A 17667-nucleotide genomic window follows, 5' to 3' on the forward strand; every position below is an offset into this window, starting at 1 on the left:
GATCGAAACGAGACGCGACTGTGGAAGAGAATGAGCAAAAGTAGATTCCTTTGAAATCCTTTTTTCACAATTCATGGTTGTGCAAAAAACAAGACTTTTCTGTCAGACTTGACAGTTAATTAGAATATAATGTAGACGACGTCTCCTCCAGCCTTCTCATTCATGAAGCAAGTGTTTCAATCACTTTTCATGTTTTTATGGGGGGTGGTTTAGTCATCTTGAACTAAAGGTCCATTGATGTGAAATAAGTCCAACTGTTAACAGAGAGAGATTGGCTTCTATCCAGAATACCTGTGATGCTCCCCTTCGTATAACATGTGAACCAGGCTCTATTTAATTGCCACTAGTTGTTTTTTCTTCATAATACAACCACTCATGCACACAGTTTAATGACACTTGAATGTTTACATTCTTCTCTTATCTGTTGTTTCTTTGTCATATAGGCCCACTCAGTAAAAGTACTTGTCATGTAATCATGTACGCTTTGTTAGATAAGCACCATTAGATTTAATTACATTACCCCCCCCCCCATTGTTGTTGATTCACTCACATGTGCAGTAATCTGCATTCCAGAAAAGTTAGTGGGTGCAGTGCGTTTTGTCCAGCTTCGCACTCTGAAAGCGGTTTTCAGAAATGGCTGTTTTTCGTTGACCCTCAACGCTGTTGTCGCATAAACAAAACGGCCAAAATGCCGCAGTTTTCACGAAAACATTGTGGTGTAAAACAGACCCGAGTCATCAGATTGACCCACACGGCTCCTGACAGCTCAGCAAATAAATCATCAGCTTAAAGAAGAAGGGAAGTTTTACTTTTTTGAGTAATAAGTTACTTTGCTGTTGTATCAACTAGTAGAGCAATAGGAATTGATTTGCAACTGCTGTTGATCACTTGCTGAACATTACTTGCAGAATGCAGTCATTTCTGATCAGCACAGAGAACGACGGCTGTCGCTGCAGTTTTTTTTTTTTTTTCTTTCACTCAAACTGCGACGACATGATACGGAGCTGTCGTCTCTCAGACACAGCCAAGCAGCAGACAAGCGCCTGATTAATCCTCTCTCCTCTGACGCCGTAATCCTTTGTTACACCTCATAGCCGGGTATGAACCGGCCCGTGTGCTTAGTCATCCAAAGGTGCCACGATATGATAAGAGCTCTGCTCATTATCTCTCCATCTAGATGTCACAGACCCAAGCCGATTGCCGTGTGAGTCATGCAAACTTTGGTTAGAGGGTTACAGGATGTAGGCAAACATCATAAAAGAAAATGTTTCTCGGTACTGATGCGTACTCGTTTTGCGGCTGACGCGCATTCCTGGAGGCGGTTTCTGTTCCCCAAAGTGTGAATATTCCTCTTGTGTTGTCTTTCTGATTTGCCCAAAGGTGAAGAAAAAAAAAAGAAATTTGCTTTCTGAACTGGTTCCCTTTCTGCTCACGCTGACATTTTTTTTTTTTGCCCCCCCCCTTCGGATCACAAAATGTAAACAAAACGCAGCCGTGCAGCTGCAGTGGCCTATATTCTGTGACATAGCAGTGCGATACGCAATAGGAAGCATGTTGGACTACTGCAGTGGTCTTTTTACTCTTCACCAGTGCACAAATGCAGCTCACCAGCTCTTGGAATTCCTTATTTTTGCACCAATTTTGCGAGAATAGTGTTTTTCAACCCTGTTGCATCTGTTGTTTGGTCTGTTGTTAGAACTCTTTAGACTGCAGACGTCTATCAAAACTGCACAGAAGTTTGTTCAAAAGCCGAAACCTGCATTTTTAAACTCGATCTTGTCTGCCTTTTTAGTCTACGCCAGACTTCAAATGACATTGTTCCAGTTGTGCGGAAATGGATGAAGGGGAAAACACGTAGATGAAGGTTTGGCGCTGTTGCTTGATGGCAAGAACATCCTGGTTCAGTTCGAGTTGGGGCGTTTTGTGTGGAGCGTGCAAGTTTCTGTTGGGGTATTTTAAGGTTGAATTGTCTGTCGGCGTGGATTCGAGTGTCTGGACTGTTTACCAGTGGACAAAGTGGCGGTGCAGCTTTATTTGCATGGCACATTTCAGCAAAAGTACATTTCAAAGTGCTTTAAATGGAAAAGCAGAAAAAAAAATGGCAGGAAAGAGAAATAAGGACAATGAAATCTAATAATGTAAAAGTTTTATTTAACGTATAGAAGATGGATACTTGGATGAACAGACAAAGTCACCGATGATCATGCTTTTAGAGTGGATGTTTATCATTCCCTTGATTTAAGCTGCAATTTGTATTGACGTAAGAAAGAGAAACCGCTAATGTGTAAAGACAGTTTTAACAGTGTTTCCTACGTTGCAGGAACGTAGGAAACGTTCCTGCGTTTCCTACATTCCTGATACTGGAAGAAAGCAAATTTCTTCCAGTCGCAGCAACATTGCAGGTTTAGGCTTTGTTGCCGACTGTTTTGACCATACAGTTCGATGTCGGACTGTATGTCTCTGAGCGGCGGGACTGTCGTCCACATTAAGTGGCCCTACTGAGACGCACACAAACAGACGCACCCGCATTTCTTTCTCATCCTGCTGAATCTCCGGAGAAGATCTGAACTGTAAACAGTCCTGTAAGGTTGAGTGAGAGGGTGGACCCTGCCGGATGAGTGGACTGCAGCCACTGTTGAGACAAACCTTCCCCTCTTGTTTGGGAATAAACCACTGCAGCGTCCCCATGTGCAGACTTTGAAATTGCCCGTTCCCTCCCATTTGCATTACATAAGAGGACATGTTGCCTCTTGTGCATTTGCTTCATCTGCGGCCTGTATTCAAACCTGTGCCACACAAACTCGAGGAAAAGTACACTGGAGGAAGTGACCGATTACAAATATTGGTTGATACTTTTGGAGTAAATCCGGAAACTGACCATACTTTGATTATCTGATCCCACATGTGACTGAAAACAAAAACATTGCTGCTTGAGTAAGAATTTTATTTTTTCTGTCAATTTACCAAAACGTTACACTTCCACTTCTGCAAGACAATTTGTTTGGCTTTCCACATAATTCTTGCTCTGAGGACAATTGTCAATCAAATATTCTCTTGTATGTCTTGCTTCTGCAAATAACATTGTTTCAGGATAGGTGGAATCAATGGCATATAGGCAGTCCTAAAATATGCTTGAACAATATTCCAAGATTGTGAATTCCTTTATGTCCATCATACGTGCCTTTATAAATCGTTAATGTTGTCAAATCTTGAATTAAACACCCATGTCACTTGCACCGTTGTTTGATAAGAAACACCTTTTATTCACAGTTGATCACTTTAAGTATTAATCAAAGATGGCATGACATGCTCGTATTCTCCACTTTTGTGAAATTCAAGTCGAGAGTAAGAACTGACCCCTGACATACCCTTCAAAATGTCCCTCTGGTGGGAATTTTCCACTTTCCAAGTATTTTATGGAGAACCTTGAAACAATGTTACTGCTTTTTATCTATACAACTTTAACACTGAAAGTTATAGAAGTATAGCATTTTTTTGGTTTTTAAGTAATCTGCTTTGAATGTTGACATTTCATAGAAGTAATTTAGAACCGAGACCTTTTTTTCCCCAAGAGTACTTACAGATGGGTACACACAAAGCAATATGAGGGTAGTTGTCAGAGTACTTTTTAAGTGATTTCCAGCACATTTTCTTGCAAGCACAGTGGCGGTAGACCTCTGTGCCCCAGAACACAAACACAGCCCAATGATGGTCGTGGGCTTTCATATGAGGGTAGCTTGACACCTGTCGGGCGACAGAAGCCCCGACTCAAAACACACGCGGGTTAGATGTGCACACAAAGGCTTCAACTTGTTGGATTTTCCGCTGTTTTGCCCTCCGACTAAACCCCGGTAATCCTGTTGATTCTGGCAAAAGGCCGTGGAGCTGTCCACTTAACGGCTGTGTGCAACCACAACAGAGGCCGGGTTTTCATTGATAACACAAGTTGTGAGACTTCAGAGGTGAAGAGTGTTGTACACACTGCGTGACGTCAATGCGGCGTTTCTTATGCAAGTCGGCATGTATGCAGAAGGACAGGAGACGCATCCTGCGGGCCATGAGGGAAAGTTAAAAGATATCTTGTGTTTCTGCTTTGGGTCACCGGCGTTGGCTTTGAGCTGTGATAGCGACATGCTGGATGTTGCAGATCTCTGCTGTTTAAGCTTTCCAACGCACACGACTTGACCTTCACTTGGCTCAATATTGGATCTACTCGCCGCGGTACAGCAGTCCCATGTGTACTATTTTTAAAAGTAACCATCCTAAATTGAGCTTGGACGTGGTGATTCAGGATTAAAAGGTTACCAGTGCTGTTACATTATCAAGGCATCAACCTGGTTTGGTGAATCAAGAAAGCCTCATAAATAGACTCCTGTGTCTTGCTACTTAACCTTTACTTTGTCTTCCTGCTACATTGCACAACCTTCCCAGAAGTGTTAACAAGGGAAAGTTATTTCTCCTTCCAGTAAATATACATTTCAGTGATCATCTTCATTGTTGCATAACTGATTCTCCCGACACAATTGCGAGAAAACTCAAATTTTCTTTTTACGCTCTGAAAGAGGAAGTGGAAAATCAACACTTGGTGTGAACTGATCAAGGCCGCTGACATGAATCTTGGCAAGACTTCTCAGGAGGAAGAAAGTTGTCATGTCCCACGGAAGAGCTCCTCTTGGTGAGGATGTGCTGTCTCAGTTGAGTTATTGTTAGAGTAGAGGTGCTGAATCCATGTCCGGAGTGTTTTTAGTGTCTCTTTTGTCTTAACCCCCCCCTTGAATCAAATAATTTGCAAGGCAGCTTTATGTGTATAGTGCATTTAATCCAAAAATTGAATCGATGTGTGTTACACCATCAACAGTTCACCTGTAAAACATTAAAATAAAGATTAAATAAAAAAGTGCAGATAAGCAGATTGACAAAGGGAACCAACTTAAACTATTTCTATGAAGCTAAATCATCCGCATAAAGTTTTTTACTTGTATTCAAAACCTCTTACAATCTGACTCTTTTGCAGTCACCAGTTGGTTTAACGTGCATGTCTTTGGGCTGTTAATGGAAGCTGAGGAAACGCACACAGAATGAAACTGAACTCCTTCTGTAAGAAAGGAAACCACGATTTCAAGATGCCCTAAAGTGAGCAAATGTAAGAGAAAGGTGCAAATATGCTTTATTTTTGGCAATGTCCAGTGTTTTAATCAAATCCGACATTCAATTTCGATTCCCTGTGATTGTTTGCATGTCATTGTTCAGTGGTGGTGCATGGAATCGTCATGTCAGAACTGCTTGAAACGGAAATAATCTTGCCACTTTTGTAAAGTACTGTAATTTGAACCATGGTTGAAGTTTTTTCGTGCCTTATTAAAATATCTACACAGCTGATTAAGGAATACAGGTGAAATCAAACATTTTTTAAGTGGTCACACCATGTAAAAGGGGGAAGATAAAAAAAAATAAAAAAACCTCAATAGCTATAAATCTGGTTTGAATTGTTTCTACTGAACGGAGGAAATAATCATTAACAGCTAAATCTGCAATATTTTGTCAGTTGATAACTGGATATTCAATGTTTACAGCACCAAAATGTGGATTAAATGATCTTTTTGCTGTCTCTGCATGATCATTTTTATCTTCATCAACCTTAATGCTGTAAGATGGAGCTTAGCCTGCATGGGAGTCCTGATGTTTTGGGTTTTTAAAAAAAATCATCTCTTTCTCCTCCGCAGTCTCTCCGGCCGAGAGGATTCGGTTCATCCTTGGCGAGGAGGACGATGGCCCGCCGCCCCCGCAGCTCTTCACCGAGCTGGACGAGCTGCTGGCCGTGGACGGGCAGGAGATGGAGTGGAAAGAGACGGCCAGGTGAGCCAGACTGAACCGCCTCCACCACCAGCCGGGTCCGTCCGCTCCACTTGTATTAAAGAGTCTGTGGAGGTGGAGGAGAAAGTAGTCCAAAATTTCCTTCTGCACTATTCCGAACGTGGAACACAATCCCTTTATAAATAATCATGTTTTGTAATGTGCAAAGGAAACGGGCTGCGCTCGGCTGAACTCCCGCTGGACTCTTATCTGATCAGTACCTGCTCTCTGGGACCAGGAAAGGGAAGAAACTCCCACATTATCAGAACATGACGGATTTTTACAGTCGACACAAATGTACTTTTACTCGATGTGCAGAATTGTTTCACAAGCTTACGACTTCTTTTTTCGATGTTTTTCTTATTGACTTTTTTTCTTCTTCTTTTGCTTTGAAGAAAAAAAAAAAGTGATCAAGCTGCAATAATGTCACAGATTTTCAACCAGTAGAACGTCATCATTTCCATTCCTTCATGCAGAAATACAGCCAAGCATTTAAAAACATTGCACGCTATTAAAGAAACTGCAATGCCAAGTTTAAAACAATAAATGCACGTTGAGAAGTACATGAATAAATGAAGCACTTTTCTTTTTCCATTTGTACGCTTTTTGACGAGTATTTAAATCCCTGTCCTGAAAAGTGGGGTTGCCTGAAAGAAAATCTGAATGACCTCTTTAAGGTGTCTGCTGCCGCTGTAGTCGGACCGCTCTCTTTCCCGGCGAGGCGGCCGGACGCAGCCATGTGGATGGCAGCCAGAGGGGACACTCTATCCCCCAGAGGAAACCCCATCCCCGGGCCTCGGGAGAATAGCTCTTTGTGATGGTGACATGCGAGGCATTATTATTAAAAGCAATCCTTGTCCTGAGGCTTACCTGCAAGGCAGAGCTCATTCCTGGTAAAAACAAAGTCTCGTCTCTCCGTCTGAGCCCTCCGCGGTCTGAAACCTGCCGACGACTGTCGCCGTTCCAGCGCGCTGCATCCTCCAGCGAGTCTGGGGATGTATTTTTAATTTCTACGCTGCCCTGCGTCCCGTGTTCTTTCCTCCATGACCTGTGACCAACGGAAAACACCGCCAGGTTGTTTTGTAAAGAAAAGCAAATCGATCTCGTCGCCTTTTTTGTTTTCAGTCTTTATTTGTTCATAAACACGCAGCTCCGCTGCTTGCGTGCTTTCACTCACATCCCGCGGTGGCCTTCACCTTTCAGGGATTCAATGTGGCGGCAAAGGCGTGCAGAGATGCGTGCAAATTCAAACGCGTCTCAACTCTTTCCCCAGGTGGATCAAGTTCGAGGAGAAGGTGGAGAAGGGCGGCGAGCGCTGGAGTAAGCCCCACGTGGCCACGCTGTCCCTGCACAGCTTGATGGAGCTGAAGAGATGCATAGAGAAGGGCACCATCATGCTGGACCTGGAGGCGTCTACGCTGCCTCAGGTTGTCGGTGAGTGAGGTTGAAGAGACCTCCCAACTCGAGCGTAGGTTTGATGTCTTTTAACACATTTTGGAGCCGGACGAGAAAAATAAAAAGGCTGGTTCTCTGAACTAATTATGCAGAAGCATATTTTTTTGATTCCATGCACCAAATAAGTAGTAAAGGTTCCCAGAAACCTCATTTCTTTAAAGAAAAATTATTTTATGCTGCACTGTATATACTGTATAATTCTTGTTTTCCATGCTATATATATATAACTTTAATGAAGCTTCATTAGGTGTTTTTTTTTTTATATCATTTTGCTGATGTGTGCCATAGAAATAATGCTACCTTGCTTTAATATTTCCCTCTTAACAGAGATAATCACGGACAACCAGATCGAGATCGGCCAGTTGAAACCGGAACTGAAAGACAAAGTCATGTACACGCTGCTCCGAAAGCATCGCCACCAGACCAAAAAGTCCAACCTGCGCTCCCTGGCAGATATCGGCAAGAGCGTTTCCAGTGCGAGTCGTCTCTTTTCCAGCCAGGAAAATGGTGAGATACAACTTTTTTTAATTTTTTTTTTTAATTCCACCTTTTTTTCCAACTCAAATCTTTTCTACTTGATTTCCTATTTCCACTAACGGCTTTCTTTTTGTCTAACCTCTCTTTTATATTTTCCTGCTTATTTTTGTCTTTTCTCCACCCTCTCTGTCTTCCTACATGCTTTCGCTGTCTTCCTGTCTCTTGGGTGTAACAGCACGCAACCCCCTTGAGCACCCTGTGCCTTGTTTTACCCCACAACACTCAGAGGAACCCTGTGAGGTCACGAGGAGCTCCAGCATGGGATACCTCTGTAAGTGAGGTCACGCCCCCCCCCCCCCCTTCGCAGCATTGTTGACGCGTGAAAGGAAAAACTGCCAGGTGTCCATTCAAACGAACAAAAAAAATGTGATACTGCAGGAAATTGACATGGAAGTGTATTTATCAGCATTACAAATAAATGTGGAACCTCTTTTCATGTTGTCTGCAGTTAAAAGTCGAGCTTTGTTCAGTAAAATTTGTCGGAAGCAGCCGAGGAGTAAAGTTTACATTCTCGCTCATTTGCCAGTCGATACCTGAGCATGTTTCTGCTGACGTGTATAAGCGACAGACTTAACAGCAGCTCTTGTCTCTCTCCGAAGAGCCTGAATGAATGACCATCTGGCATTAGTCCTAAAGCTTAAGCCTCGCCACATTTAGCCGGGTCCTGATGTTTTCTGGCTCGCTCCATGTACTTTTCCTCTTCGCCTTTTCTCGTCACCGGCTGCTCTTCCTCCTCAGCCCCAAAAAAACCTCCCAAAAAAAACCACGTTCCCTCCCAAAATCACTCTCCTGCCTCTTGTAATGGTGTGTCTCCTCTCTGCAGGCAGCCCCACCACCGCCCACCGAAACCTCACCTCCAACAGCCTGAGCGACTTCTCCGACAAACCGGAGAAGGATCAGGTAAATGAAATGGAATTTAACATTTTTAAAATAAAAACAGAAACAATGAAATGTATAGTTTAGCAATGGTATCAATAGTATAAAAATAAAACACTAATCACATTTTATGTAGCTGTTCCCTATTGTACAAGAACTTAAATTATTAAGTGAGAATGTGTTTTACTGCTACATGTATATTATGTTTTTTTTTGCTTTTCCCCTTGAGCATACTGTGACTGCATAGATTTATTATTATTGCAACTAATAAGGCAAAAAAAGGGAAATGCAGATTTACCGCACACTTTTATTTGCAATGTATAAAACGTAGCGTTCCTGCAGATTTAGTGTTGTAATCATCACAAAGTAAATAGGTTATTGCACGAATTACTGTAATTAGTTAAGTCATTTAAACAGTCCTAAAAGTAATAAATTTTACCTGCATGTGCCCTTCAGTCATCTCAAATATAGTGCATAAATAAAATGAATCGCCGTGCATTTGTCACATCTTGGTGAAAATGTATTGTAAGACACAAAGCGGTGCTCTGTGCTCGACTCGTGCGTTCGGCCGCGTACACGATGCAGCTTGTGACCCCTGATGATCCGGCCCTCGGCACAAGAGTAACAAAAGCTCACTGTCTTTGTAGTTGCCGAGTTTATCTGGGTTTTTTTTGGGTTTTTTTCCCCAACCAACTGTTGATCTGCTGCACTTTCCTTCGCTGTCGGGACTCATGATGGAGTAGCTGGCTTGTGTGGTCAGCGCTGCACGTCGACGATAAGATAACGGGGCCAGTTAAAGTGTAACGCGGTGAATTACACTTCGCCAACTGTTAATGAAGCTTGTAGACCTGTCAGAATGGTTTGGCTCTTTGATGTTGCACCAAGGACTTAGTTAATCATCTTCCTACAAGTCGGTTGTTTGTTTCAATCTCACGCATAGTTTCTGTATCCAATTTTCAGCTTAATCCTGAAAAAAACCCCAAAAAACCAAACCCCTGCGGTTAGACTTTGGATACTAATTCGATGGCATAAAGTCAAGTTGCTGTGAGGCACATAATTCTAGGAAAGGGCAGGAACTACCTGTTCCTTCAAGCTTATAGGGAAAGGAAAAACATCACACCAGCCTTGTTATAGCCACAATCAATCACGGCGCTTGTCCTACTGCATGTTCATGGTGGAATGCACCGTGAATTCATGTGTTTGCCTCGAGTGAAAATGCTGGGGTTTTTTTGTTGTTGTTTTTTTTTTTTTTAATAAAAAAATTTTTTCCCTGCGCTATTCATCTCGCAGCTGAAGAATAAGTTCATGAAAAAGTTGCCCCGTGATGCCGAGGCGTCGAACGTTCTGGTCGGAGAGGTGGATTTCCTGGAAACTCCCTGCGTGGCGTTCGTACGCCTGCAGCAGGCCGTCATGCTCGGAGCGCTCACCGAGGTCCCCGTGCCCACCAGGTAGAGCCCACATCCTTGAAAATAAGAACCCCCCCACCCCCCCCCCAAAAAAAGGTCTTCACTTTTAACGTCACTCTCTTTCTCGTGCCGTAGATTCCTCTTCGTCCTGCTGGGGCCAAAAGGAAAAGCCAAATCTTACCGGGAGATCGGGAGAGCAATCGCCACCCTGATGTCGGATGAGGTACGTCGCCACCGCAGATTTCATTCTCTTTTAAAACAACAGACGGGACTGCTTCCGTTTGGGTTTGGCCTTGAACTTTATTTATAGGACTGACACGGCACTGGAGTGATTTTGACTGCAATAGATCTGATCCTTTTAAAGTTCTAATTGGACTAATTAAGCCTGCCTGGTATTCCTGGGATTCCCTTGAAAGAAGGTGTCCTCTCCTTTAACTCGGGTTGAGGTTCTCACTGCAGCGGATATGAAATGAATGATGACAAAGTAAAAAAATTAGGAAAAATAAGTTGGTAAAAATGTATCTTTTAAATATCTTTGTGTAAAAATATCCCAAATCATGCATTTTTTTTTTTTTTTTACTATTTCATAACTATAATAGAGGTTTTTATAGTATGAAAATAAAAAAAAAATTCTCACTCCTTTCCGATTAATCCATGAGTGAATTGTCCATTAAATAGTGGAGATATCATGCAGAGTGTTTCAGTTCTGGACTGCAGTTTTTGTGCGCCTTTCCCATAAAGAAATGACACCAAAAAAAAAGTGATTTTCTCACTGGATGTCTGAGAAAAGGCTATCCAGTCCCATTTCCTATACATTAGATAGTATTGGTGTCCTAACTTATGAAGCTTTATCTGCAAAAACGATAATAGATGATTTAAAAACTGTTAGACAGACATCACCTATGAACTACTTACCCAGAAACTCCGATTGTACACTTTGTTGGTTTTGGAGAAATGTGAAGAAATGCAGACTTGATCAAACAGTCAAGGCTCACTTTGTTGTTTTTTGTTGTTGTTTGTTTTGGTGGTTCAGCTCCTCTCACTAAAACACTATTAGTGGCTTGTCCCCCTGAACCCTGCACAACGCCATCGGCAGCTGCTGCCAAATGTGAGCTCTGTGGAAATTTGTGAGATTAATAATCACAGCAGTGGCCTTGGTAGGTTCCTGTTGGCAGCAACTAGTTCACAGCTTAGCGATTAACCTATTATCAAACAATATATGTGGAGGTCAGCGGACTGTATTGCCCTTGCCGTTCAAAAAAAATCTCAACTCACGATGACTTAACTTTTAATCCTGTTTTCCCTCCTACTGTCATTATCTCTTAACTATAACTCTCTGTGATCTCGAGAATAATGATTAAAAAAAAAAAAAATTCCAGGTGCAGAGAAATAATGCTTCTTCTCACTTATCTAGAAGAACCGGCCAATCTTATAAAGAGGCGGAAGCTCTCACAAGCTGCTTTTTTTTTTGTTTTTTTTGTTTTGACATCTTTACAGACATGACATCAAACTGAACTTGGGCGTCCTACTCATTAATAGGTTAGCATGATTAAATGAAAGAAAAAAATTATCAAGTCATGTCAAGGATGATTTGGCAGCAGAAAATGTACAACAGAACAGCATTGCTGCACAGGGTTATATGTTTGTATTGTGTATATATACTGTATATATTGTTATGTTTTAGTCAGTTTATATGTAAATGGTGGTACTTTAATCTGAATTCTTAGCATTTTGAAATCCCAGTGTGGTTGAAATTGTAATTTTCCAAGCATTTTAACCCCCTTCTTCTTCTTCTTCTTTAACTTCCAACCCCTGAATGTTTTCACCACTTTTGAGCGTACCCTGGCTCAACCTCGCAGCAATGCTAACCAGTAACACTGCTAATCCTGAGAGCACCTGGCCTGCAGATTCCCACAGGCTTCAAACCTTCCACGCATATCTCGTCTGTCAACACGACGCCGTCGGAAGCGTGTTTCCAGGATTTCCTCAAGTTAAACTTTGTCCTCTTCTTCACTCCCCCGTGACGGTTGTTTTCACTCTGTCGCATTTGTCCCAGTCCCAAAGCTGTTTGTTTCACGTCACACAGATATCGACTTGTTGTTTAAAATAAATTCTGTTGTAGATATTCTCATGTTGAGTTTCACTTACACATGCCACACAAACGTGTTCTTTTTTTTTTTTTTTTCCCTTCTACCCCCGGTAGGTTTTTCACGATATCGCCTACAAAGCGAAGGACAGGCAGGACCTGCTGGCCGGCATCGAGGAGTTTCTGGAGGAGGTCATCGTCCTGCCTCCCGGCGAGTGGGATCCCAACATCAGGATAGAGCCGCCAAAGACTCTGCCCTCTCCAGACAAGAGGTCTGAAGCCTTGTGTGGCCTTGTCTTTTGCTACGTAGGGTTACTGAACGGCTTTTTTTTGTGTGTGTTTAGTGTTTACTATAAATATTTACTATCAGTGAGTCTATTTTTCAAGAAAATAGCCATCGAAAATTGGACTTTGAATTTCTGATATATTAAAATAACAAGGACAAATCTTGTCTTGCATTGGGGAAAAGGGGAAAAAAAATAAAATTTAATTTAGCATTTTATTCATATATAATTACTTGGTCTCGCATAATGTGTTAATATTTCACCACATTGCTATATCATGATATGTGAATGATGAATACATATCGTAGAAAGATTTATTATTTTTTGTTGTATGACATTTCTTCATGATAAAATGCAATATGTTGCTATGCTACAATGGAGACAATATTTCTGCTGTGTCAGCATTTTACTCATCTTAAAGTATGTCCCAGCTATTCAAAATGACAGCAATTTTTGTAAAAATTGGTTATTTTCACGACATATTTTCGACTTGATCGGTTATATTGTATGCATTTTAGCAAATTACACAGTGTATTTTAAGTTATGTGCTTAATTGCACTACCTACAACAAGAAAACGTGTTTGATCCAGGTTCCTCCTTCATGTTCATCTTGACCGACGTGTTTTGTTTTCCGCTCTTAAAGGAAGAACATGTACGCCGGATTGGAGCCGCCTCAGATGAACGGCGACGCTGCTCACGACGATGGACACGGGGGAGGAGGAGGGCACGAAGTTGGAGAAGAGCTTCAGCGCACGAGGAAGTAAATAATCGACTTCGGGAGAATTATTATGTCTGAATCTTTTCTGTTGATGTAAAAAAAATTATGAATATCTGGTAAGTTTTGTTGATGGTCGTGATATCGCTATGATCACTGTTTGATTATCACTCACTTACAATCTAAGTGATGTCCTAGCAACGAGGAAATGATCCAGACAGAACTGGACGACAATAATCGGTGTTGCGGTTTCTGTTTTTAAGGTTTTGCGGGGGTCTGGTTCTGGACATCAAGCGGAAACTGCCATTTTTCGCCAGCGACTTCTACGACGCCATTCACATCCAGTCTCTGTCGGCCATCCTCTTCATCTACCTGGGCACCGTCACCAACGCCATCACTTTCGGAGGCCTGCTCGGAGACGCCACGGAAAACATGCAGGTGAACCCCCACCTCGGTTTTGTTTGTGGAATAAAGGAAAACGGAACAAATGAGCTCTTTTATATTGGGGGCAAAAAAATCTTGAGTTATGACTGAAGTGTAGCAGTCGGATTATAGAGCATTTTCTAAGAGCTTAATTCCAGTTTAACTAGTTACTCTTTAATTGCTGTAATTTGTGAAGTTACCCAGCTAACTACTCCAGTCCCAATTTTCGTTAAGCGTTGTACTTAAACTGATAAATCCAGAGGTAATAAACATGCACATGATTTCAGGTATAAGAATTATTCCTTGTACTTGTATTACTATACTAATATATTAATAATCAAGAGCCTGTGAATAGTGCATATTGGTGTAAATGAGCTGTATGACTTTGCATTGGCTCCCTCAAATGTGTCTCCGTGTGTTATTAATTGATAATGGATTAATTATATGTATGCTCTGGACAAAGCTTGAGAGATAATTTGCTGTTTTCACCACCATCTCCTCATGCTAAAGTCATGCAGCCACTTCAGCTGATAAGCCATGCTAATTTTCAGCTCAGGCTCATTCTGCATCCATCTGTTGTGCCTGCTGTTGGCATGATTTCACATACTAGAGGTGTAAAAAAAACTGGTATGAGTGCTCTCTTGACAATCCACCCTGTGGTGCCTCTGTGTGCCAAGCAGTTTTTTTTTTTTTTTTTAAATAGCCGCCGTCGGGTGATGAAGGCGCTTGCTCTGGGCTTCTCTTATGACTAAGAGGACCTGCAGAGCATCAGCCTGGAGGATTTACCCCCGGCCTGTAAATAACCACAGAGCCAGATTACTCAGCTGCAGTAGCCTCATCATGGCTCTGTGTGTTTCCAGTGAAGTCCCCCCCCCCCCCTCCACCCCCACTGTCAGCGCTCCTCAATCCCGCCTCGCTTCCCAACGGAGGGAATCCCTGCCCTGACGTAACCCTCCCTCTGTGCGTGTGTCAGAGGTGCATCTCCTTCTGTCTCTCGCTCGTCCCTCATTAAGCCGAGGAGAGCATTGGAAAAGTGACATAACTGGAAACTGAACAGACCTGTCCTGATGTGCCAGAGCCGCAGTTACACTGTGTGTGTGTGTACGTGTGTGTGTGTGTGTACGTGGGGAATGCAGCTCCTCCAACTGCTTAAGCAGAAAAAAAAATCACCATGTCATATTGAAGAACGTGAAAGAAATCAAATCCCCCCCCCCCAACTTTCTTGATTCACATTTTATTTAAAATATGGCACATCAAAGACAGGAAATTAACATTTCAACCAAATTTAGAGAGCCATATTTGACTTTTTTCCTCTTTTTAGCGCAGTTTACAAAACATGAGCAAACCTACATATTGAAATAAAAGAAGTAAAATTAGATTTATTAAAAGAATAAAGCAAATAGTGGTTGTGAGGTTAGAAAACAAACGAGAGAGGCTCTCATTAACTCGTACAACTTGGAGGAATCCGCTCTCAATGAATATCTAATCTTTTCTATTAAAACAAGACGCATCATCCTTGAGCGTCTTTGTAGATTTTCAGTAAAGAAGAATGTGCCGTCTTTCCAGTAATGAAGTGAAAGCGATAACATCCAATTGATAAGAACTGTATCTGTTGTAATCTGCTGGACAACCAAATATTCACTGTGACCAAAAGCTCTTTGGAAATAGTGTCAAAGTACTTTTGCCAAAATAAAAAAACATCATTGGACATGGGTAGGACACATGGGTTAGGTTACAGGAAAACATTTGACATTATCACAGCGATACAATTAGACTTGTGACGGGCGTGTATCAGAAGTGAATTCTATACAACACTTTGAATTGACTAAGTTTCAGACGAGCACCGGTTGAGCCTGTATGGACTTTAAGACAATCGTCCCAGCAATTGTCATTTAAAGTAAACCCCCAACTCGCCCTTCAAGGTAGTCTTGGCTTTAATTTTTTTTTAGAGAAACTGCTCCCATGATTGGAAAGAAATTTGGAAAAATGGATTTATTGCAGAGTCTTGATTTGTAGATATTGAAGGGAAAAAAACCAAACTGGCCAAAGTCTTAATATACTTGTCGTGTGTTGCAGGGGGTGTTGGAGAGCTTCCTGGGCACAGCGCTGACGGGGGCCGTGTTCTGTCTGCTGGCTGGACAACCCCTCACTATTCTCAGCAGCACGGGGCCAGTGCTGGTTTTTGAAAGGCTCCTCTTCAATTTCAGCAAGTGAGTAGTTACAGATGTCTGTTAAAAGCACTGGAATCAAAGATGAATCACGGCTGGAGTATTGGAACTGGAACCGGCCATATGGAGGCCGACCTCGTTGAGTTTCTTTGTTCCGAGTTGCAGCAGTGAAAGCGGAACTAAAGCCGACAGCGATTTGAAGAGGTGGTCTCCGAGACATTGCAATCGAACTCCTGAACGCAGGTTGAAATCGATCCCATTAGACTGTGGGCCAAGGCTGAGCTGAGAATGCTTGCGTAGTGTGACAGGGAGATTTTCTTAATGCACAGCAATCACCGGCTTTAATCTGTATGTGTGACTGCGCAGCATAAAGATCAATACATTTGTCTCTATAACCTTGTGGACCGCGATGCTCCCCGTGTCGCCATGGCAACATGACATTCCGCCCTGTTAATATCGGCGTTTGGTCAGGATAGAAAAGTCAAACTTGGACTGCACTAACTCGTGTGAAAGCATTTGGCTCAAAGATCTGCTTCAAAATTAAATCTGTTGGAAATGTCTCAGCAGTCACAGATTGTTTGGAGAGTCGTTCCCAGCTGATTGTTGATTTCTCCTCCCGATAGATTCATGAATGAGCTCCACACACAGACACACACGCAAACATTATAGTACTCGATAAAAACACATTGGAGTTTGGAACACTGTCGTATTGAATGAGTACATTGAAAAGCTGCAAAGTACTAAAGGCTGTTATATGCTGACTTCTCCCTGCTTCCACTGTACAGTACTCCCTCCCTCGCCCGGGGGGGGCGGGTCTCCTAGCATTACCAAGCACCACGCCGATTACGTTCCATTATTAATAATTCACTGTCGTTTAATTTCGCACTGTGAGCGAAGAATGTCGTGGTGTCTGTGTCCCGCAAATGTTTCCATCCTGCTGCCCGTCAGTCGGCGGCTGCTGAGTCGGTGGCAGCTGCTGGCGAGCCGTCTGCAGCTGTCGTGTATCAGCGCTCCGCCACGAAGGCAAAACCTCATGAAAGCTCGAGTTTCAGACCTGTAAAATTAACATTGTTTCACTTTAAAGGGACCTTGAAGGGTTGTATGTTATTGACTTAAGCTTAATTCAAGTTTTCATTCTTTTAAAATAAAACACATTTGCTGAAATGTGCTCTCAACTTGTGTCCGGTTGTTCCGTCTTCAGGGAAAATGACTTCGACTACCTGGAGTTCCGGCTGTGGATCGGCCTGTGGTCGGCTTTCCTCTGCCTGGTGCTGGTCGCCACAGACGCCAGCTTCCTGGTGCAGTATTTCACACGTTTCACCGAGGAGGGCTTCTCTGCGCTCATCAGCTTCATCTTCATCTACGACGCGTTCAAGAAGATGCTGAAGCTGGCCCACCACAACCCCATCAACTCCGACTACGACTCCAACCTCGTCACTCAGTACGACTGCCGCTGCTCGCCCGGTAGGTGGTCTTCACTCCAGAAAAGACTGGAATGTGAACTTTATTATTCATAATGTTGACAGTTTAATAAAAAAAAATAAAAAATGTCACCTCTTTAAATTCACACCACAAAACATTTCAAATAAAGAAATGATGAATAAAAAGTATTGTTCAAGATGAAAGACTGACATAGGAAAAAATGTTTTATATAAGTATTGGTTTCCAAATTAAGAGAAGAACGTTTTTCAGGGTTAAAAATATAAAAAATTTTCTATGTTGACTGATATTCGACAAATTATCAGTCGGTTTTATTTATTAAAGGTCTCTCATCGTACAACTATTTCATATGCGTCTTGCTGAACCAAAAAAGGTTTTTTAACGTTTATTTGCCCCAAATCCAGCTTTTTGTTGATTTTCCTCC

At 42.2% G+C, this 17667-nt stretch overlaps 1 protein-coding gene across 3 annotated transcripts in view; it reads left to right on the top strand.

Annotated features, from left to right (window-relative positions):
• The window catches only part of LOC308140731 (electrogenic sodium bicarbonate cotransporter 1-like), a 34759-nt gene that overhangs the window by 8171 nt on the left and 8921 nt on the right, over nucleotides 1-17667 (top strand). For all 3 annotated transcript variants that reach the window (XM_080510631.1, XM_080510632.1, XM_080510630.1), the window contains exons 4-14: nucleotides 5724-5856; nucleotides 7127-7287; nucleotides 7636-7815; nucleotides 8669-8745; nucleotides 10012-10169; nucleotides 10263-10350; nucleotides 12331-12485; nucleotides 13141-13257; nucleotides 13476-13650; nucleotides 15712-15845; nucleotides 17005-17267. In XM_080510631.1, coding sequence (XP_080366757.1) covers nucleotides 5724-5856; nucleotides 7127-7287; nucleotides 7636-7815; nucleotides 8669-8745; nucleotides 10012-10169; nucleotides 10263-10350; nucleotides 12331-12485; nucleotides 13141-13257; nucleotides 13476-13650; nucleotides 15712-15845; nucleotides 17005-17267 — 1641 coding nt within the window. The remainder of the gene's footprint in view (nucleotides 1-5723; nucleotides 5857-7126; nucleotides 7288-7635; nucleotides 7816-8668; nucleotides 8746-10011; nucleotides 10170-10262; nucleotides 10351-12330; nucleotides 12486-13140; nucleotides 13258-13475; nucleotides 13651-15711; nucleotides 15846-17004; nucleotides 17268-17667) is intronic.

The sequence above is a fragment of the Blennius ocellaris genome (genome assembly GCF_963422515.1).
Source record: "Blennius ocellaris genome assembly, chromosome: 15".
NCBI lineage: Eukaryota > Metazoa > Chordata > Actinopteri > Blenniiformes > Blenniidae > Blennius > Blennius ocellaris.